This window comes from Chiroxiphia lanceolata, chromosome 3, assembly GCF_009829145.1.
Source record: "Chiroxiphia lanceolata isolate bChiLan1 chromosome 3, bChiLan1.pri, whole genome shotgun sequence".
Classification (NCBI taxonomy): Eukaryota; Metazoa; Chordata; class Aves; order Passeriformes; family Pipridae; genus Chiroxiphia; species Chiroxiphia lanceolata.
Genome location: NC_045639.1, coordinates 105,794,188 through 105,817,227, shown reverse-complemented (window position 1 = coordinate 105,817,227; position 23,040 = coordinate 105,794,188). Strand labels below are relative to the sequence as shown.

The 23,040-nt window shown below is 41.0% G+C and overlaps 2 protein-coding genes across 2 annotated transcripts; one reads left to right on the top strand and one right to left on the bottom strand.

The window, feature by feature from the left end:
- Nucleotides 1–182: 182 nt before the first annotated feature.
- Nucleotides 183–12,752, top strand: LOC116784067. The gene is made up of 21 exons (XM_032682246.1): nucleotides 183–234; nucleotides 1,070–1,122; nucleotides 2,078–2,170; nucleotides 3,493–3,620; nucleotides 4,337–4,480; nucleotides 5,036–5,119; nucleotides 5,634–5,801; nucleotides 5,870–5,966; nucleotides 6,063–6,286; nucleotides 7,063–7,216; nucleotides 7,289–7,497; nucleotides 7,586–7,703; nucleotides 7,829–8,034; nucleotides 8,368–8,485; nucleotides 9,004–9,173; nucleotides 9,947–10,020; nucleotides 10,098–10,225; nucleotides 11,012–11,201; nucleotides 11,624–11,765; nucleotides 12,348–12,444; nucleotides 12,733–12,752. The coding sequence occupies exons 1-21, from the start codon at nucleotides 224–226 to the stop codon at nucleotides 12,750–12,752; spliced, it is 2,628 nt and encodes an 875-aa protein (XP_032538137.1). The 5' UTR covers nucleotides 183–223.
- A 7,555-nt stretch (nucleotides 12,753–20,307) lies between these two features.
- Nucleotides 20,308–20,823, bottom strand: MSGN1 (mesogenin 1). Its single transcript, XM_032684097.1, has one exon. It carries the CDS (start codon nucleotides 20,821–20,823, stop codon nucleotides 20,308–20,310), a length of 516 nt encoding a protein of 171 aa, XP_032539988.1.
- Between the last annotated feature and the right edge of the window lie 2,217 nt (nucleotides 20,824–23,040).

The following is a 23,040-nucleotide window of genomic DNA, read 5'->3' as shown; positions in this document are numbered from 1 at the left end:
GGAAGGACTCATGTTGGAGAAGTTCATGGAGGACTGTCTCCTATGGAAGAGACCCCACACTGGAGCAGTGGAAGAGTGTGAGGAGTCCTCCCCTGAAGAAGGAGGAGCAGAGAGACAACATCTGATGAATCCACCACAGCTCTCATTCTCTGTACCTCTATGCTGCTGATGGGGACGAGAGAGAGAAACTGGGAGTGAAGTTGAGTCCAGGAAGAAGGGAGGGATGAGGGGAAGGTGATTTTAAGATCTAGTTTTTATGTTTCATTATCCTCCGTTGATTTGATTGGCAATAAATTAAGCTAATTTCCCCAAGTCAAGTCTGTTTTGCCCACAGCAGTCGTTGGTGAGTGATCTCTCCCTGTCCTTATCTCAACCCATGAGTCTTGCCTTATATTTTTCCTCCACTGTCCAGCTCAGAAGGGCAGTGACAGAGAGGCTTTAGTGAACACCTGCCACCCAGCCAGGGTCAACCCACCACACAGGATGTAGCACAGTAACTCCAAAACAGTGGATTACCTCATGATTTACCACAACAACACCAATTATCCTATCCCTTAAAAACCTGATAGTTAGGAACTGGCAACCATAAAAATAGGGAGACCTAGGGACCAAAATAGGAGCAGATTTAATCAGTAAAGCCAATAATCAGGTGATGTGAATTAGAGGTTCATAATTAGGAGGGCAAACAGCTGAGGAGTTTCGTGAGTATAAAGGTGGCAGCCTTTTTATTTAAACCAAGGTTGAGAAGTCAGAAGGGTTTTGATTTCTATGCAAAGCTTCAAATCACAAAGGTGATTTTTGTTTGGGACTATAAAGGAAAAAAGCCCACAAATAGATGCTGAGCAAATGCACAATGAAGCTGAGGCTGGTGCAGAGGTGAGAACTCTATGGCTGCTAAACATAAATGGTCTTACCTTTTCTAGATGTGACTATGAAAATCCCTTTTTCTGATTTCTGAGTCTACAGCTGTTGCTCTAAACATCATACTAGTATAAGATTCAGACTAGATCTTTCTAAGCAAGCTGTTGTCACAGCTGAAGCTGCTGCTAATCCCTGTCTTCTTTTACAGATTGCTACTAATAGGTATATTCATCTCTGAAGTATGGACCCAAGACAGACCAGGTAATGCTGCTATAAACTGATTTCACATCAGTTTCCAGGCTTTTGCATAGGTGATATATGTGTTTATGTGCGTGTTTCTGAAGAGTCTGAAGCTCTTGTGGCAGCTTTACTTGTGCATTTCCCTGAGAAGTTCCAAACATGCAGGGTTCTACTTGTGGACACTCTTTAGGTTTATATATTGCCATATTAAGCAAATGCTTCTACCTTCCTGACTCCAGTAACATGTACTGAATACTTACTTCCTGCCTCTAAGGGGTTTGAGAGCTGTAGCCTTGTTTGTGCTGTGGTCGTGGCTTGGGACTGGAGCTTCTTAAGACATCTTCTTTGCTCCTGTGTGGCCTTTTCCCAGTATGAGGAGCTGGCTTCTGGTACTGGTACTTGGGCAAGTGTCCAGAGTAGGCTAATGGACAGCTGATGTGGCTGCTTCCTACGCAGACTGACTTGTGGCTCCTCTTGTGAATAGATGTGTAGAGGTGGAGGGGTTTTTGTTGGGGTTTTTTTGCTTGTTGTTTAGTGATTTGTTTGTGGTTTTGTTTTGGTTTGGTTTTTTTTTTTTTATTGAGATTCTTTGGTTTAGGGGTTGGGGTTTTTTCTTTTCAGGAGTGTGTGGGACTTTCATATTCTGTTTTATTTAATTTAAGGTGTTCAGATTGGGGCAGCCAATCTAGTACCTTTTTGACCCTGTTCCAAAATCCTGTTTCCATGACTGACTGACTGTTGCAGGTAGCATTGGTAGATGATCAGGCACAGTTACTACTAGGATACTAATTTCGGGGCTAGCTTTTCTCCTGGAATTATTGCCAGTATAAACACAATCTCTATCACTTCCTGACCAGAGATGCTGGTGTATGACTGTCACAACACTGACTTTATAGAGCAATCTGGGAAGCAGTAGATTTGTTTGTATCGTATTTTCAATCCCCTACATACCAGCCTTTTTATGCGTTGAATGCAGGACCCATGAGAGTGGAGTGCTTGGGGAACCTTCTGCGGATAACACTGAGTGCAGAATACTTTGAGGACAAATACTTATCTTTTTCTGTTGTTGGTAAGTTGATATAGAAGAACTTGGAGAGGGAATTACACCTGGTGAAATGTTTAAAGTTCTCTGAGGTCCTTCTATACTAGAATCCCCCAGATTATTTTAATGTCATAGGATTTAGTAGGTTGGACCTTTTTTTAAGTAAAGCCAAATGATACCTTGATTTCTGTATAACCTATCCCGTAGACTTGTTCTGTGATAACTTAGCCGTGAGTAGACTTGGTATTGCCATTTTTGAACTCAAATTAAAATGTGCACAATAGTTTCTAGGCATATCAATGCCAGTGTATTTCCTTCCTGAAGTTCTCCAATAACAGCACATACTATTTGGAAAATTCACTACTTGGAGCTGGCACTACATTACTGACTTTTGCATTAGTGGCTTTTCACCTTCTTGGCTTACAGCTTGGTGGAGCCAAATAAATACTTAATGAAATTTAAGAAAAATTAGCTGGGCCCTCTAGGTATGGGCTTAGTAGTCAGCAAGTGAAAAGTGCCACAGAATGCCCTGAAAGGGCACAGTGAGATAGCTTCTAGGCTATAAACACCTGCTCTAAGATATTATATGTACAAAATGTAAATGTGGCCTTGAACCAGTTCTCCATACCAATTATCTGTCTAATTATGTATAATCCATAACATCCAGTTTTCTAGAATGTTAAACTTTTCTCAAAAAACGTTTGAAATATTTTCTTTGTTCAGGCACCTTCATTCATATACAAAGACACTGCAGCCGTGATTATATACATCTTAAAAGCATAAAGCAATTATTTTTGGAAGAAAAAAATCCCAAAACAACTAAAACACAAAACGATAAAAAGCTCAAAATCACAAAGAGAATTTGATAGACTAAAAAAATCCAAGCTGTTCATCGTCCTGGTAGATTGTCTCCTGAAAACTCTGCTGGCCAGGCAGGCAGAAAAACATGGACCTGTGCCAGCCACAGGTCACCTCCTGGTGTTGCTAGGTTGTCGTCTGTCAATCCTGACAGCTTTGACACTGATGACCTAACTGACTGTTCTGAGATTACTGTGGGGTTTGCCCCTTTAGGATTTAATCTTTTCATGTTGGTGGTTTCGGTTCGTTTGGGTTTTTTCCATCTTCAGTCCTTGAGCTTCAAGTGCTCCCTGTCCTAGCATGTCTATAATTTTACCTTTCTTTCTATAGACTTTGTCTCAGCTCTCTTTGCGTTTCTCTGAGCCCAGGATATGCAGCTGGGCTGTATGAGAGCAGGTTCAGCTGAACTCTGGGGCAAGGGCAGGTTGCTTGAGGAGTTTGCAGAGCAGAAGTTATACATGTTAATACAACTCTTCACTAATTGCCCACAGATCAGTCTGGCATAGCCTGGGAGCTGGATGAGGCCATGGCAGCACAGTGTGGCTATACAGTAACTTACAGCAGTTGGAGTAGCATTGAGTTTCGTGCTTCTGCAGCAAGCTGCCATTCTCACTTAGAGGTAAGTCTGTTATAAACACTTGGACCATAGTGCTGTTGTATATGACCTTTATGTGAAAGATGACAAAATTATTGATAGGCATTAATCGAAGTGTCATAATGTCCTGAACATCTATTAGCAGAAAATTATTGAATTCTCTTCAAATTTATCCAGAGATCTAAGTATATTCAGTGGTACTGACTTTTGGATGACCTACAGATGATCACATGGAGTATATCACATGCCCTTGAAGGGCAACTGTTTTCTTTTGGAATAGAGAGTTCTGTCTGGCAGCTGTGTTGCACTCTGCCCTAATATTGTTTAGTGTCTGAGACAGCTCAGGGTAAAAACTCAAGCTTAGGCTATTTTGTTTTGCTGGCTCATTGCTACTATGTCATAAAATCAGCTATAGTCTAGGTTTGGTTGATTTTGTTGTTGTTGGGGGTTTGGTTTGATTTTTGGTTGGTTTGTTTGTTTGGAGTTTTGTTATCCAATTCTGGGCCTCACAAAAGGACAAAGGTGCTGCCCAAAGTATTTTTGTTGCTGTGTAGCTGTACAGCTATATGCATATATCTTATGGAGTTAAGTTGAAAGTGATAATGCTTTGCTATGGAGTAGTGCTTTTCTACTGAGGCTGGCGGGTGAGTTTTACAATTTACTTTTAGGTCATGAGGGTAGGCAGTACCTAACTAGGAAAAAATCAGAGTAACGAGCAAATCTTCTCCTTGTCCATGCAGAAAGATGTATTTACAGTAACTATACAAATCAAAGCATCTCATACTGCTGATATGAAAAATGCTACATCTCATCTGAAAAGTGCAAGTTGCCATTATGGTCCGTGGAGTTTGAGAGAGTTAGTATGTGAACGTAACTACATGGAGGTAAGTACTTATGAGAAAGTACTAAAAGTAAGTACTGTAAGATACTCTCATGGATTTTCTTTCCAATACATATTCCTAGCATCTAATCAGCTTCAGACTGCTCCACCATGAACAGATCACTAGTGAATGAACAGCATGCTGCTTGAGTTTAGTGATGCATTTATATTATGCTTGTATAGCCTACTTGTGAGCCCTAATAGCTAATAAAGTCATGAAATGGTATGCAAATGGTTAAGCTAATGGATTGAACTCACTAAATATTGCCTCAACAACTCCATGTATACTTTCTGAAGGAAATTTAGCTGCTGAATTTGCTGAAGAGGAATGCAGAAGTGGAAATAGACTCCTCTTGGAAGAGGACATGGGAGTCAAGAAAAAACTCTTGGTCTTAACTAATAGAAATTAGAATACAGGCAGAAAATAAAAAGAAACTGAAATCAAGCAGACTTCTCCATCTAGGAAGTGGTGGTTTCTATTGAAAACAACTCGTAGGATGTTGAAGACAAGGAAACAAGTGCTATCAGCAAACCCCTTACAGATGCTCTTTTCCTTCAGGTTTCTGTCAGGAAGGAGGTTCCACAGCCTATAAAAGACTTCATTCGAGATGCACCTGAGGACTGGAGTCTCATCTTTCCAGAAGTAAAACTACAGGTTTTCTTCCTCGTGAAAGCTAGTGCTACCTCTGGCACAACCATTCCTCTATTTTATAACCACACAATACAAAATGTCCTTTCAAAAAGTACTTAAATAGGAAGAGGAAAACTTCTGTACCAAGTGGTTTTAGTATATTTGTATAGGTTAGAAATATAGGCAGCTGTAGACTGTGTCTCCAAGGAAGAAATAAAGTCTTCCCCAGGTAAGAGACTGTGCAACAAAAACTGTCTTTAATAACCCATGACCCAGAAGAGAACTGTGGAGAGGCTTTTTCTTCTTGGACCCTGTCTTTGCAATGCTGCAGTGCAATTAATCTGTTGCTCTTCACATGGAAAGTCTTTGGTATGTGTGTGTGGGGGGGTAAAGCTGGAGGGGTATCCCACTAGGAGTATTTAAAGGCAACAAAATTGCTGGGTAGTTCAATATAATAAATAATTTGATATAGTAAATCTGTTGCTTTGAACATCATGTTTAAACTATTGATGAATTTCTCTGGTAGGCAAAAGCAGAAGAAGCCTCGATATGGCAAATAGTATTTCATCAGCCAGAAGAAAAAAAGGCTCTGCTTGTGAGTGATGCCTGGAGTGCAGGTTATGGACTCAACACCACAGACACCAGGGTTGTGCTGAGAATACCACACACTGCTGCACAAGTTCAGCTGATTGAGGTTGTTATACTCCTTCTGGCCCAGCAAACTGTCAGGCTGTGCAGGGCCAACCAGATCTCTTCCTACAGGATCAGGGAATTAACTTTTCTGTGGTGAGATCCAGTACATTTTATAAACATCGATGGATGATCCTGATGGTGGACACTACTGTGGCATGTCCTGTAGGTAAGAAATGTGGTACCCTTCTCCAGTGCTGAAATGTGCAGGGAAAGGCTTAAAACTAGAGTAATGAGCTGACAGCTTTCATATCTTGTCCCTAAGGTGGTGGGGACTACACTAACAAAACAATCACCTGGACTGTTCCAAAGTATTTTCCACCGCTCTCTGCTGGAGCAACTAGCTTTAAGGACGTGCTTGTGGAAGCTGGTGTGGATCTACACAAACTCTCTGCTAAAGAAATGGCTTCCAGGAAATATGTGTTATCGAATGACTTAAATGCAATTATCATGAAGATTCCAATAGGTGCAGAAGGGGGCTATTATAAGGTTAGTGACTTACATTAGGTACTGGGCAAGCAACATTCTGGCTTTTGGGGTTTTTTTCGTTGTTTCTGGGTTTGTTTGTTTGTTTTTTGAGGAGGAATAATTCTTCATCTCCTTCCTTTCAAATGAAGGATGGGCATGAGGGAGAACAAAGGGTTTATTAAAAACTCCAGAAGCCCTGACCAAAGATAGCTTTTGTATGCACCACTTTATGAAGAATTTCTTTCCTTGCAAACACAGATGGACACAATCCTACACAGAACTATTGATTTGTCTCTTTCCTCGGGCTAACACAGAGCTTTCACCTATTAGTCCTGATGTTGTACTCCTTGGAGACAGTCCTAACTGGACTGTAAAGCATGCAATGGCTTCTGTTGTATTTTACACAGACCACTTAAGAGAATGGGAACAACCCATTTGTCCAGTAGACCGTGTGATATTAGGATGGGCTGAAACTGTACATCTAAGTCTAGTTGTTTGGAGTGAACTGAGTTCTGGGCAAATATAACAACTGAAGTTCCAAGGAAGTTGCAGGAGAAGCCCTTTCACTGTGAAATAGGTCCCTGCTGCTTTGAAACTTGGGAGTGGAAGGCAGTTTTCCAATGGAAATCTTCTGAGTATTCTGAGATAATCTAAACTCCCAGGGATACAAGAGTTCATGATTCCTGAGCAGAGAAGAGCAATTGCTTGGAGCTATGCCTTTAGCTGACCTTGAGACACTTCAATATAACTTTATGTAAAATCATGCCATACTAAAGGGTGCTGGTTTGAAATTCTAGACTTCTGTGAGCAGTGGACAGCTTGGGGCAAAATACACCATCAACCTGTTCCTGGAACACCAGTGGGAAGACAACAAATGGGGACTAACTAAACATACTATCATCAAGGAAATAGAAACACCATTTGAACAAGTAGAACTTGCTATAACCAACAGTAAGTAGCTGAACATTGAATTTACTCAAGATTTTGGTACTCTTAAGAGCTTATTGTTATTTTCCTTTTCAGACTCAAATCTGAGCACAAGGTTAATGAATGTGACAGTGGGAACATTCCTCCCAGATGTGGAGCTTATGAACTTAACCATTGAGGGAGTAACTCTTGCTGTACCTCAAGCTGTTCAGCATGGATATATAATATACAGGACCAGATATTCTAATGGAAGCAAAGCATACATAATACAAGTCCCACTTGATGCACCAAGCATTAAGAAAGAGGTGTGTACTAACACACTGTGCCATATCATGGTTATAGAGATGGTGATATCACTTGGTGATTTTTCATGTCTAAATATGATTTTCCTAGTACATGAGAGACAACATGAGAGCATACACCCTGAATGTCACACTTGCATTCATTACCCGTCCATCAAGGGAGACCTTCACTGTCCCAGTCATAACAGTGTCAGCTGTGAGAGATGCAGGTAAACTTAGTGGAACTTGGGCAAAAGTGTACCAACCTGCTGTTAACTGGGCTACTGTCAGTCCCAAATAGCTGTGATAAAGTGATCACAGCTAGCATGCTGGCTGACTCTTGGCCCTCTTACAGTACTGCCCAGTGTGAGAGGATTTTGTGATGGGAGGAACCTTCATCTTGTTATCACTCGTGGGAATGTGGACCAAAACTGGCTACCCTTCATCTCAGACTGGCACCTGACCCCAGAGGCAGCACAGATGTACAACTACAGTCTGAGGGACAATGGCACTCACCTGGCAATCTCTGTCCCTTTCCTTTCTCCCCATGTGAACTATGAGGTAAGGGTTCCAGCATGTGGCAATTAAAAGGCATGCTCTAGCTGTGAGATATCAACATGATACAGTATGTCTTTGAAGGTGAAATAAAACTTCCCTTTGAGATAAACTTCAAAGGAATAATGGAGAATTATTTTCTGCCCTTGGAAGAACACTTTAATTTCCTTTGGTTAACGCTGGCAGAAATAGACAAGAAAAAAAACATGTTCTGAGAATTTGTCTTTGCTCAAGCACCATTACCTTTGCCTTGTGATAACCTGCCCTCTCAGTTTTTGAATGCTTTAGTTGAACAGCGTGTCTTTATTCTCTTGTTTAACCTGTGATTGTCGTCTCTAGGGCTTTCATACTTCTGGAATAAAAGCTTCACTCTACTTAACCTTGAAGGATGGCATCACCTTGGCTAATAGGAGGGACTTCTCAGTTTCCTGCAGATTTTCACCTTCAGAGCTAATACGTAATAGCATTTTGGGGATTAGCTATTAATGTTATTTGAGTTCCAAAACTAAGTCAAGTAGTCTGAAATGTTTTTAGGGCTTATGCTTGTATGGCACTCTATTTGGCTGTCAGATCTCCTACCAATTAATATGCGATGAGGCAAGTCAAATTACAGATTGTAGTGACTATCCTACCTGGTATGGGAGCAGAGGAAGGAGAAGGGAAACTTTACTTCCCCTCACCTCCAACATCATCAAGCTTTTTTTACAGGGTTTTTGTGGCTCTTTTGAGAGTTGAATGAGATGGGGTTTTTGGTGGGGCATGGGGAGAATCAGCATATAAATTAGTCATTATAAAGTTACTCATTAGTATTAAATGTCCTGAATATTGGGTAGAAAAACCCTTTTGAAAGAGGGTAAGAGGTCCTTGTGAGCTGCCAAAGAACTTACTGGAAAATCTGTGAAGAATCTCTGTATTGTTAGACTACAAAACGAGTTTGGGTACTGATTTGTGTGAAAATGTAGATTTCTCTTTCAGAATGCCTGCCCAATGGCACTGTGACTATTACTGCAATAAAAATGGTAGGTATTGCAGACTTGGACATTAGTCTGCTTGTCTTGAGGGACAGACAGTGCAAACCCAGTCTAGTGACAGAGAAGACTGCAACCTTCAAGTTCAATGTGAACACTTGTGGAACAATTAGAAAGGTAAGGGTTTAGTCACATGAAGTTTATTCTGCACTGGAATGGGGTTATTGATAGAATGGGCAGAGGTTCAGAGTTGAGTAGAAGCTGTGAGACAGTCACAGCTGACTTTTTGCTAAGCAGTACATCTATGCTCTCTCTCCAAGAGTACTAAATTCAGTTGGGCAGAAGTTCTCATTTGGAAAAAAAAAAAGCTTTTCAAGGTCATAGGTGCTTTCTGAAACTAGCCTTCAGTTTGATGCCCTGAGTTGTTTAGTAGGGGACTTGAATGCAAGTTTATGCTGTTGAGATATACTCATATGCCTTGTAGAAGCTGTTTAGGTGTTGCTAATGACTGTGTGGACAAAGACTAGTGTGGGCACTGTTGCTACACCTATGTACTGTATACATAAAAAACAGACAAAATAACATAAGATCAGAACACACTCAAATTCAGGTCATCATAAAAGCAGCTTGTTTCTGCAGTGTTGTATCTCATTCTATACACTGATTCAGTGAACAGCAACAGCTGATCCTTTTCTCAGGCCTTAAGTACTCCCCTTCAGGGGTGTTATGTCATATTCGAGCTAATAATCTTTCTTCTTGACTATGGCATATCTGTTTGCTATGGTCAACTTTAGTTCAGTAAACATAAGGCTGTTGGCTGGTCTGACCATTTCTAAGTGTTCTCTGCTCAGTGCAATCTGCCAGTCAAGTGAAAGGATGTTGATATTGTGTCAAACACAAAGTAAACTCTAATGGGATTGTCCTGTTTATAATGATGTGTATCTTTTCAGTTCAACAGCACAACTATGACATATGAGAATGAGGTACTCTATTTCAGACCTGGCAATGATACACCAGTATACCAGTAGGTGTCATTCCCTAGAAGAAGGTTGTAGGTGTTATTTTGGTTGTAAAAATCTAATGTTAAACCTCTTCTCTCAGGCTGAAATTTATCTGCTCATATGCAGTCAAGCAGGCTGTTGATGTCCGATACGAATCTAAGAAGAACCCACTGCCTCATGTTAAGCCAGGGTTTGGCTCCCTCGCTCTTTCTCTGAAGCTCTTTAAAGGTAACATTTGCAATTAGACTATACAAAGTCACTGAATGGCTGAAGTTGGAAGGGACCTGAAGGTGATCTTATCTATCCACTCTGCTCAAGCAGGGCCACCTAGAACAGGTTGCCTGGGACTATTTTGAATATCTTAAAGGATCAGGTGAAAACCTTTTTAAGGCCTCTAACAGAGGTTTTCCATTCCAGAATGCAGATAAACGGCCAAATAACTGTAGTGGAACAGACCTAGCATCACTGATGCATGTATGGTTTTTCCTGCTTGGTCTGGGCATGATATGAGTTTTATGTAGTGTCTGTGATGTCAGCTTCTCTCTCCTGTCATTTCCTAAGTGTTACTAAGGTGGCTCAGCACTGACCAAAGTAGTTGCAATCTGTGCCAGAGAAAGAAGCTACATGCAATACTGCTGTAAAATAATACCTATAATAGAGAAAGGGCTGACTGAAGCCTTAACCAAATGTTTGCCCTGACTGGAGTGGCCTTGATGAATTTTTTTTACTGTTTTTCCCTTCTCAGTGCCTTTACCAAGACAGTTTTGAATGAGCATCTTAATCTAATGGATTTTTGCAGCAGGAATGTCTCAATTGGGGATCCTCAATGCCAAAGAAAACAGTTGATTTTTGCTTTCATTGCTGGATTTTACTTTTCTGTCATTCTATTTCGATTTGTTGTCCCAAATTTTGTATTACTGTGCCAGAGTAAATGGTGATGAAAACAAGAGTGAAGCAGAAAGTTTCTGAATATTTCCTCTGCAAAAACAGAACTCTATCAATGCTCTCTTTTAGAGAAATCCTATTCAGAACACTACCAGGAATCAGAATATCCTGTGGTAAAATACTTGAGAGAGGCACTGTATTTTGAAGTTGAACTACTCCAGCCTAAAGATGCAAGACTGGACCTCAACCTGGATGACTGTTGGGCTACAAACTCCCAAAGCCAGGACAGCCTTCCACAGTGGCTCATCCTTATAAATGGGTAAAGAGGGATTCCCTCCTCTGTTTGGTAACCGTTCAGTACAAAGTCCTGTACTTTAGGTGGGAGGAAAGGGGAAGAGGATAGAAGTCAGCTTGGATGCATTGTTCTGCCCTGATGGGCAGTGGCTGCTAGGCCATGGGGCCTGTGTTGGTGTCAGCACAGTGGATGTGCCTTCTGGTGGCAGCAGGTCATGGAGGTGGCCAGAAGCGCTTCTAGCTAACAGCTTTCAGCTGGAAATAAAGAACAAGAAATACCCCTGACTGTGGCCAAAAACAGGAATCATGAGCTGGGGAGGTTCTATCCATTCCCCTATGGGTCAAGGCAAACAGAAGGAAGGTCCCTGGTATCTCACCTCCTTGCTGTGTTTAAAGATCTAGTTGAAGGTTTAGATTAAGCACATTTTCTTTCACTTTCCCAAAAAGGTGTGAAAACAACAAAGACTCCTACAGAACTGTCTTCCATGAAGTTAATTATAGTCTCAGAGTAGAATTTCCTCAACACCTAAAGAGATTTGAAGTGAGGATGTTCACCTTTGTACAGAACTCAACTCTGTTACAAGAGCAGGTGAGATGTCTCTGTGTTCTGTTATGAGCTGTTGGCAGTCCCAATAGGTGAGCCTGGAGTGGTACCTGCAGTCAATGCTATGTAAGCCCTTGGGTGGCCAGGTGTGCCTGGGGCTATTGGCCATCTCCTTAAAGGCATAACATACTAAGAGGAGTGAATAAAGGCCAGCCACTTAAGTGTTCAGTTCATAGAACAGAATTATAGAATCATTTAGGTTGGAAAAGACCTCTAAGCTCTTCAAGTCCAACCACTGACTGAATACCATCATGCCCACTAAACCATATTGTGGAGTGCCACATCTACTCATTTTTTGAACCCTCCCAGGTATAGTGACCCCACCACTTCCCTGGGGAGCCTGTTCCAATGCTTAACCACTCTTTCAGTGAAAAAAATTTTCCTAATATACAACCTGAACCACTCCTGGTACAACTTGAGGCCATTTTCCCTTTGTCTTTTTCTTAGTTGCCTGGGAGAACAGGCAAACCCCACCCTTCCCACAACCTTTGTATCCTTTGGGGTCAATACACATGGAATGCCAAATAAGACTTCCCTAAACATGATCTGAATATTCTTGTCTTGTAGCTGTATTTCCACTGCACTGTGGTGATCTGCAATGCAAAGCAACAGCCTTCAGACTTTCTTTGTCCAAGGAGATGCAATCCTGGGAAACACAGACTTGGTAAGAAAGCAGGCACTTCTCAAGTCACTTTGCTCAGCAGTATGGCATGTGCTCTCATGAGCTGTGTCAGATGACAGTCTCTGCTGTACAGAGAATTAAAAGCTGAAATGTCTCATCAGTCCGCAGTGCAGAACCACATCTGCATGGACAAGTGTCATCTGGAGCAGTGCTTTTTAGAAAGGAAAACAACTAGCATAGGTAGGCATCAATCTTAAATTACACTACTGAAACACCAGGCATACTGCTGTTGTAATGTGAGAGTTCTGTGTAATTCTCTTCTCCCTTCAGGTGATTGCACTGACTTCTGACAGAGACTAAAGAAGAACTTATTTTTGTGAAGGTGCAATTAGGTGACCTAAGTGAGCACAGCCTGCTGCTCAGATTCACAAATCAAATAATTTCAACAGCATCTGATGGGAAAATACACTGGCAGTGTCTACTGAGAAAATGGTCTGCTAACCAGTATTGGATGTAACTTTGTATTTAGGTTGTGTGTTGCTCTCCTCTGTTCCTCTACAGCATTAAACTCTTAGTCTTTTGTGTGACTTGCATCTGACCTAGTCTGCTCAGCTAACATGTCCAAAACTTCTGTCACTTTGCAGTTGGAATCATCTGGTTTGGGGTAGGGGGAGAAAGGTGGCAGCAGGTGTGAAGTTAATTGTAAATCACTTTGAGCTTTTTTTTTTTTTTTTTTTAAGCTTCAGTATGAACAAAGGATTGCAGAGAGCTTAATGTCAGTAAGTGAAAGCAGTTTTTTTGGAGCAAGACGGGGATGAACATACTTGATTCTGTAGTGGCTGTTGACAGAAAAGCCATAAACCGAATCTTGCAGGAGTGTTGTGGCTCTGCAATGTCAAGTTGCCTTCCCTAGGTGGAGTAAAATTGCTCACAGGTAGCATCAGTGACTGCTTAGCTGAGTATGCTGTCAACCAACCTACACGAAAACAAGCTTTTAGTAAAGACTTGTAATAGAATCTGTGTACTATCATTACCACTATCTGCAAAGTGTTAAGGATTCTTCCTTACCTTGAGAACATGATGCTCATGAGCTCCTGTCAGATTTTCCTGTCTCTTTTTTAATGGGAGAAAAATTTCTTCGTTTCTTCTTTGCATCTGAACAGTGGTATGAAAACAGTTCAGATACAATATTTTATTTTCCTATTCTAAGGAAAGATATTGCTTAGCATGAATCATTATCCCTTAGGCTAAATAGACAATAATGGGTGTCTGCTTTTTAACTTCGTATTAAAGAGAATTATACTACGGGGAATTTCTGTAAGGGTTAACTTGAGCAAGAAACTATTTCGTGAATCTATTTGCGCTTTGTGAGAAAGCATTGTGTTGAAAAGATTGTATCTCTGTTGCTGCAATACCTGTATGGAGATCTCACTAAACAGTTTGTGCTATAATTACAGTATATATATTTGTAAGTGTTGTTTGTCTTCCAGTTGCCTGCTAAGCACATCTGTAGTAGATGTGTTACTGTCATTTCTGGAAAAATGTGTGTGAGCTTCATGATGAGGACATATCAAGGCCATAGCTCTGCATCAAGACTGTTTTTCCATAGAGGAGGCTACACACAATGTAGGCTGCCCCAGGCAGCCTGAGCCACCTTCTCCTCTCTTACAGCTCTGTGTGGGGCAAAATATATCAACTAGAGACTGCTGTGAGAACCAAGTATGCAGTTGGGCAGCCTGTTTCAGTACTGTTAACTCTGTTTCAGTTGTGGCTTCCTGGGTTTGCAATCCCTTTCTTCAAACCAAGAATAAAGGACAACATCACTCAGTAATAGAAATCTGGTATTTACAATCTCGTCTAAGGCACTTTCATTTATTTTCATCCAAGGTGATACACAGGTACACTGTGGCCCTACTGTTCAGCTCTTCTAAAACCTTTGTTTAGTGCAATTTAAAAAACGAGATGTGTGAAGGGTGATCTTATCTATTAAACTTTTTGATATATGGGAAAATTCAAGGACATTTCCCTCCATGGTTGTACTAGGATTTTTTTAAAACTTCTTGTCAGATTTTTCCAATAATGTGTGAGAGACACAGAATCCATTTGACTATCAGTAAAATCTTTTAAAGTCATGATGGTAATACTCTCTCTACCTCAGAGGTGTCTGTTTATACTAAAATTCAGGAACTGCCTTCCTGGTTATATATATATAAAAAAAAAATCAAGTGTTTTGTCAACACCTCTTTGCCTTTTAAGTGGATATTTTATGACCACATGCTTTTCCCCTGGTATTTGGCATGTTATTTTTATATCCCTATTAACACGAGTTGAAAGCAGATCAATCTTCTTTGTTTATGCTTAATGTCGTCTTCAATTTCAACAGGTGAATGATAAAAGTATAAGGGAAAAGAGAAGTATGGTGTGATTTGTTTTTACAGTTAAATAGGAACAATAACAGAAATGTACTGCAGATAGTTATTTCCATTTCAAATAAATGTTGATAAGTCACTGCTACAAGTAACCTTATTATATCTTGTCACTGACAGAAAAGTAGAGATCTCATCTTTACTATAGTCTACATTCAATGACATGGCTACTATTTTAAAACTCTACTGCTTTGGTGATTTAAAGCAGCAACAACTTACTATTAATGCTGAAAAACTAAGAAAACTGGCATTTACTTTTTCTGGTCCAATTAATTTTCTTCTTTTTTGCATATTCCTTTGCTTTTTCTTTGAAATCACCATGTCTTCAGTAAATGCAATGCACCTCTTTCCAGAGGAAAATATGTTCTGACAATGGTTGAGTGATTTGGGAAGCTTATGTTCAAGTTTTGGCTTCTGCCACAAGTTGGAGTCTTCAACTAGTTTCCCCCATATAATTTCTACTTTTATTTGTGCATGTGAGTCCAGAAACACCTAAACAGTGTTAGTTAGAATGCCAGAAGGGCATGTGCTTTGAAAGAAATGCTCTAAAGCATAAGTAAGCTGAACCCTTCTCCTTATCATGACACCAAGTAGTGTAATAGAGCAAGGCTGGGCTCATGTTGGTGTGTAAAGAAGCAAAAAGTCAGGGACTTGATCAGGGAGGAGATTCAGATGGACTTGATTCTATAGCATATTATAAACAGGCTGCTCTAGTGGGATCTGTCACTTCTTGTCACAATTGGGTTTCCTGTCTGTTAAATGCAATAATAGCATTTGTGGTTGCATGGCAGAAAAGTGGGGGAGTAACAGTCAGATATTGGCTCCTTACAAGCTGAGGTGTATGTGTATTCCTGTGGGGTATTTTTTTAGCTACTGCCAGGCAGAGCTGGAGGAGATGGCTCCTGGCCTCCCTAGTCAGAGGGGATGTGGAGCTGTGGCAGCTACCAGATAAGCAGCTCTCCCAAGGCATTGGATGAAACACATTTGCAGGAGGTTTTCTTTGCCCCAAGCACACCTATGTGCAGCCCAAATGTGTCACCATAAAACCTCTTGGCACCTACATGGTGTTCCTCAGCATAGAATTTCAAAGAACTCTGTGTTCGGGCAGCCCCAGGCTCCCCTCTGCTTTGGGGGCTGGGGGTGAGTTCTGTGGCTTACAGAGCCAGGGCTTGCCCAGGGAGCTCCTTCCACGTGTGATCCTTTAACTGGGGAGAATATTCTCTCCAAGGTACTTACTCTTCCCCCTCAAAGGGAATTTGGCCTGCTTGCCAGCTTCAGAGTCTGTGTCTAGGTATTAGTGCTGCTGGTAGGCAACACACTGCTGCATCATTTATCCAGGGTGGGTAGAGAAGTTGTCATGCTCCTGGATTCAGGTGGAAAGCATGCTCTGCAGTGTGAAGCTGTACTAGTCTCCCGAATTTTGTGCTAATACCCTACCTGCTAGACCTCCTCCTATCCATTGCTGTTCCTCCTTCTAAAGAAAGCAGCATCGTGTATTTTCACCTGCACCAGAACAGCTTCTGGTCCCTGAGGTAGAGGAAGAAATCTGGAGCCTTTTCTCATATCACTGAGAGCAGCAACTGCTCCCTCCAGCACCACCAACTGCTTGACTCTTGGCACCAAAGGAGTTAACTGATATAAAATCCATTATATGTAACTGCCTGCTCTGCCATGCCTTTTTCTTAACTAATAAAAGGGGTAGGGTGGGTGTGGGGCTGAAATCCCTCTTTTTCCCTGGCTGCTGAAACTTTTAGCACTCTGTCTCTGCAGTTACACCTGGAGCCCCTCAGTAATTCACCCAGAAAGGAGGCAAGGGCATAGCTCTGCACATGAGGAACTGCTCAGGAAAACAGCTGGTGGGATCCAGTCATCTCACCTATGATTTGGTGTCTCTTGCTCATTTCTCTTGCCCTCAGCTTGCTTCTGGGCTGTTTCTCTCTGGCTCAGTGCAAAACGTATGTTTTAAGGTCTGGAAATACCTGTTTAAAAGGCAAAAAATATCTACTTGTGTGCAGCAACTAGCTCTGGGAGCAACAGGATGGTCATAATCTCATCACTAAACTAAGAGTGAAGCCTAATAGTTCAAATTGCCAGTTTTCTGTATCTTGAGGCTTTTCATGAGATTCTAAAATCCATTTCAATTAATTAGTTTTTGTACAAGATCTTATAATGTACTCTACCCCTTTTCTCTTTTGCATTTTAAGACTGTCCTTTCATCTTCATGGCTATTCGTGGGGTATGATTTCATGTACCAATTTCTTGTAAGAAAAGACTGAATGCAGTAGAAAACTATGTTTCAGTGGTGATGGTTTCTTTTTTAGTAGTCATATATTGCTCTCCAAGTGAGTAAGGAATTTCAATGACATGTTAACCTGCAAAAGGGAAAGCTCCTGGGGACAGAAGGGTTACTTTAATTGTGTAGGACTGACTCCAGTTCACTCTCCTATATCTTTTTAGTATGGGAAACAACTCTATCCGTTAGGCAGAGTGTAATTTAATTTCTCAGTCATGATCTTTCAGCTCCTTTAGCTTTATTTCCAGGCACATTTTTAAAAAATCATGTTGAAAGAGAATGCTTGTATGTGAGAGATATCCTCTACTTCTGTGACCTGTGAAAATTTTTCAGACTGGATTTCCACTTTTTTTGCCTAACTTCTATGGATTATTGTGGTGTCGCTGTTATATTTCAATGTAGCTTTAGGAACCTTACAGTTCTGAAAATTAGAAATAATTGTAAGTGGGGAACTTAACTTAATCTCTTACATATCAATTAGATATCCTAAACTCCTGGACCTAAAGGACAAAGAAGATGAACCTTAACTGTATTAAATTTTGTTGAAAAACAATAAAATAGAACATTTAATAGCAGCGGGATTTGTACCTTCTTATACCATGAATACAATAATTCAGATTTTTTTCTCTGGACCAGTGAAATGTCCATGCCAAGGGGAAGAAGTACAAAGGTGGAGCTTATAGAGATACACTATGTCAGGCAGAGCAAAAATTTCTTTTGGGGAGGGAAGCAACAAATGTGGCAGATCCTGGGAGATCTTGCTCACAGGCACGTACTAAACTTCCCTCTGCCTCCTACACATACACTTACGTCACTCCCACTCCCCCACACAGGTGGAAGGAGAGATCCCCTGAAAGGGAAACAAACAAACTAAATGGTGCATAAGTACAACACAGTCTAGTAAACTAACTCTATCTGGGATATGGGCTTTGGTCCTGTTGCCACACAGGGAGTGACAGTGCAGCTCATTCCCTAAGGTCAGTTTAGATACAGCACTGTAATGCTGGAGCCTGGAACAGCAGCCCCTAGAATGCTTGGGCCAGGGAACAGACACAGACAAGGTCTAGGTCACTGACAGAGAGGCAGTACAATGTTCTTCTGAGACTCACAACCTTGCCTTTGGGGTTACCTAGAGCTGTTGCTCCACCTTAGTTCTGCAAGGAGACAAAGGAACTCCCCAGGCATCCAACAGGTTACAGCCCATTGGGGCCTTCACTTGCCACTTTCGGTGGGGTGGTGGGAAATGCTGACTGAGCCACCTCAAATCTGCAGGGTACCTCCTCCGGGACACTCTTTCTGCATGCAGCATCACTTAGCTTTGTGACCAGCAGCTTTCTGAGGCCACTATTATCAGTCTTGGTTTGCAGATAGGTAAACTGAGGCAGCAGTGCTGGATGACCAGCCAAGGTCATAAATAAAATAGCAAAGAAAGCAGATTCTTTTAATTTGGTGTTTCTCTGCTTTAACCATGACCCTATAGGCTTCTGTAGCTGAAGAGCTGGAGAGCATAGTCACTACTAGTAGTTTCAGCTGTGGAATATTTAAGGAACAAGGTTAAAAGTCTTCCCAAGCAGAGACAATATATCCAACCACTATACCTGTGAATGATGATCATCTTTAAATAACATCACAGAGTGACAGGGCTGTCTTTCTGGGCATCTGCTGATGGTTTGCCAGCACGAGTGAGCAGGTACCAGTAACAATGAGAAAATTTGAGATAAGACGGGATCAGTCTCTCAGTTATTGTTCTGTGCAAGATCCCATGGGCAATGTGCTGGTTTGATCCCTTGCAAAATAGATCCAGACTGACCTTGTCTATGTGACTCTTTATCTGCTCAAATCTGGATCAGCTGTGCTGACATTAGGGTTGCCATCTCATATGTGCATCAAATTTTCTCTAACTTGACAATTTTATATGGCTTTAAAAATTATTCTACTTATATTCTTGCCAAAACACTAAAGGTTGTAAGAAATCTAGTATATGTTAAATTAAAACAGAAATCTAGCATGAGTTAAATTAAAACAGAAGCATATGGGATATGCTTAAATTTAGTTACATCAATGACAGTGCTACCTGTGTAGATTTGAGTGTAGCTGCTTTCCTGAGACAGTGCTGAATTTCATGCTGATTGCCCCAATATACACATACCACGTGAGAAGAGTACTGAATCAGCTTAAGCTGATCCTTAGAGGAAAAAACAGACAAAGATAATTGTGCTGATTTCCTTCCAAACAAACAGAAAGAGGGAAAGAAAAAAAGAGTCCTGGGTTTCAGTACACCTTGAGAATAAAACCGCATCTTTGTAAAACCTGAATTAATTTATTTCATGTCAGTAGGTAGGATGATAACTCATCCTAATCTTATTTGTTCAATATTTTTGATGTGTAAATGTCTTCCAGCATTTATCAGCATTGAAGAAGGGGGGTTTTACACATTAAATACAGAAATATTATATGCTTCTGTATATATTAATAAAGAAGAGAGGACTTAGCAATTTAGCTATACAAAATATCAGCTTGCTTATATTTAGTTTCCAATATTTAGCAGTCATCACTAGATTTTACTTATCTATCAATCAGATATATAATACAGGATACAGACTATGACACATTTATTTATTGTTTACACACAAAGATGTTCTCACTAATACTTAGTTTCTTGATTTTTAGGTACACTGGAAACGTGGATAAATAGACAATACTTGGAATAACTATACATGTTCTTCCTCATTCTAGTATTAAAGTGCCTACAAACCAATACACTTAGTATTCTTACAATGTTATTGCCAATTACTTTTTTGAAATTCAGTTCAACACCTATGGATTTACTATTGTCCTTATAAAACAAGATCAGAACAGTGATATGTAAATCCTAGGAAGATCAGTTGGCTTTTTTTTTTTCACTTCTGTATCGGACTAGGTTTAATATTTTTCAAAAGCTTATTTAAAAAAAAAAAAAAGACATGAAAAAAAGCAAATAGCAAGACTTCTGTCTCGGCAATCTGCAGCTCAGGTTTACAGGCAATCCTACATCACCTTCCAGCATCCCATGTACAATGGTGGCCCTTGCTCTCCCTCCCTCGCACCATCCTCCTCTCACAACCGTGCTCTGATGAGGAAGAAATGTTGATGTTTTTTTGTTTGCAAAGACCCTGAGCGTGCCAGGGCAGGTGCTCCAGGTGGGATCTACACCCGCTTGACGCTGTTGAGGAGCTCCGTGAGTTCACTGATGTACTTGATGGTGTACTTCAGGGTCTGTATTTTGGTGAGGGGCTGTCCCCTCTGGCTGTAGATGGGGGGCAGGTAGTTGCGCAGCGTGTGGAGCGCGTCGGCCAGGGTCCTCATCCGCAGCTTCTCCCGCTCGCTGGCCTTCCTCCGGCGCTGGGCAGACATCCTCACCTTGGTGCCCTTGGGCAGCCGCGCCTGCCCGGGGCTGGGCAGGTAGGCAGGAGGGAAGTCCACCAGGCTGTATCCCACCAGGCTGCTGCCTCCACTCCCGTAGGGGGTCTCCGCCGCTGCCGGGCAAGGGGATGAGGAGTAGGATTCGAAGGAGGGCGTCGGGGACAAGCTGTGTGGGGGCGAGATGGGGTGCAGCTCGAAAGAGCCAGAGGAGCTTTTCCAGTCCCAGGATGATAAGCAGACGGAGTGTTCCGAACCCAAAGCATCTTCCATGTTTATCAACGTCTCGTGCAATTTGTCCATGCTGGAGGAGCGCTCGGGAGAAGCAATGCCTTCTGCCCGCCAGCAAAGGCTGGAGCCGCCGGCTGCTGAGACCTTTTTATGATGGAGGGAGGAAAGTGACAGAGTGGGAACACGGGTTTGGCGCGAGGAGTTCAAAGGAGCGCCACAAGTGCTAAGATGGAAAATGAACTCCTGATGTGCTAGTTTCTTCTCAGTGATAATTATCAACCTTCAGCTAAAAAGCCTTTAAGCTAACAGGCAACAGCAAGAAAGGGGGAAAAAAAGATTATCTTCTTGCAACTAAACCAATTAAGGCTGCGCATCTACACTGAGCATTGCGCTGGGGGGTAAGTGGTGAGAGAGGAAAAAGAAAATTAACCATTTCACAAAACAATTTACAGATGTAGAATTTATTGATCACTAACACAAACCTTAAATTTAGGCCATCGAGCCCTAATTTCTGGGTAACTGGAAGTGATGGCACTACAGCAGTGAATATGTGATCCATGCTGACTGCTGCTGAAGTAGTCTCTTATTATCTGCATCTTAATCGTGAAAGTCAAAGGTGGTTTGTTTCGCTCTGTGGATTTCTCTTCTAATGAGACTGCAACTGGATCACTTTGGTTTACAATAGGAGAAAGGAGGAAAGAACTGCAATGTATTCCCCTGCAGTTTGTAGATTTATTTACTTTTTAAAAACATGCCTGTGAAATCAAAAAGGAAATCCTTAGTTGTAAACAAAGTCAAAGGACCATTAAAAAAAATGGGAAAATATATTCATAAAGAAGATCTAGGGGAAAAAATATACAGTGTATAAACTTTGGGCCCAGACAAATGTTTTATATAGAAATGTAATGCACAGTAATATATAGGTTATACATGTGTTAGAGAAGATTAGAAGCTACCTCAGTAAAATTTTCTACCTCTAGGAATCTGTTCTTCTGCAAAAAAAAATGTTTTTCCAACCCTGACTCAACGCAACAGTGGTTATATGTTACACAGTTCAAGTGAAAATGTATAACCTATAAATTAGTATCATTAATAATGAGCATTTTTCATCTCTAGGCTTCAGAACAGCTTACAGTGATGATTAATGTTCTCTATTACTGTGGGGAAATGCATAAGTGGAGGCAAGGAAGAACTTTTCCCAAATCATACAGCAAAGCATTAGAAGAGCCAGGAAAACTCTGCAAAACAACTGAGCTCTGCAGCTCTGCTGAGCAGCTCGGCTGCCAGCCATGACTTTGTATTGGCACATAATGGAAGCAAAATGGAATACATAAGGAAAAGAAAAGGAGAAAGAGTGTCAACCTGGAGGAAAAATAAAAGTATGATTTATTTTAGAGTCTTCTTCTGTGTAATGATCTCTGTGTGCACCATAATCCACTCTAAACAAAGGCAGAGAATGCCTCTCAACTGCACACAACTGAAGCAAGCTGAGGTTTTATGGAACGTGCCATTTCCTTCCGTGAAATGTTCACTACAATGACTCAGGAAAAAAAAAAAATCCAATACTCACCATAGTCTCTAGGAAGGCTTTTGTGAATTTTTATGAGTTTGGGATCAAAATGTTAGGAAACAGCTTATGAGACACTTCCTGATTTTATGCTGAGATAAAGGAGAAAGAACCAAAAAATGAAGGATTTTTGCACTTTAACCTGGGCTGAGATAGTTTGGCTGTCATGATTTCTACTCCACACAGGAATTCAGGGCACAGCTCCCCCCAGACAGGATTCCTTTGTGTTTTATGATTACCCCATCATATTCTGAGCCCTGCTTTGGTCCTTCTTTAAGAAAATGAGCTGAAACAGTCCTAAGCACAAATGTCTGCTAAAAATTAAAATTAACACAAGATGAAGGACAGGTATATTCTGTTATTTAGATGAACTGAATGAGTTTCACTGATCACCAAGACATGGTCACCAGGTCACAAGTTAGACACAAGGTCTAATTTTGCATAAATAGGGGAGTTGGTTCAGTCCCCACTCTTTTTTCCTTTTTTCTCCCTGTATTTGTGTTTATATTGTATTTTACATTTGACAGGTCCCCTGCTCTTATTTCATGTCTTTCTTTTTTCTTTTAAGTAAACACAATTAAAAGTGTACAAATAGAAAAAAAAAAATCAGGAAGGGTAGGTGGAAAAGGAGGAACTTTTGTCAAGGTGTGCCAAGAAAAAGGAATTTAAAAATGTATGTATGTGCATATATATATAAGTATATACACATGTATACATGTACA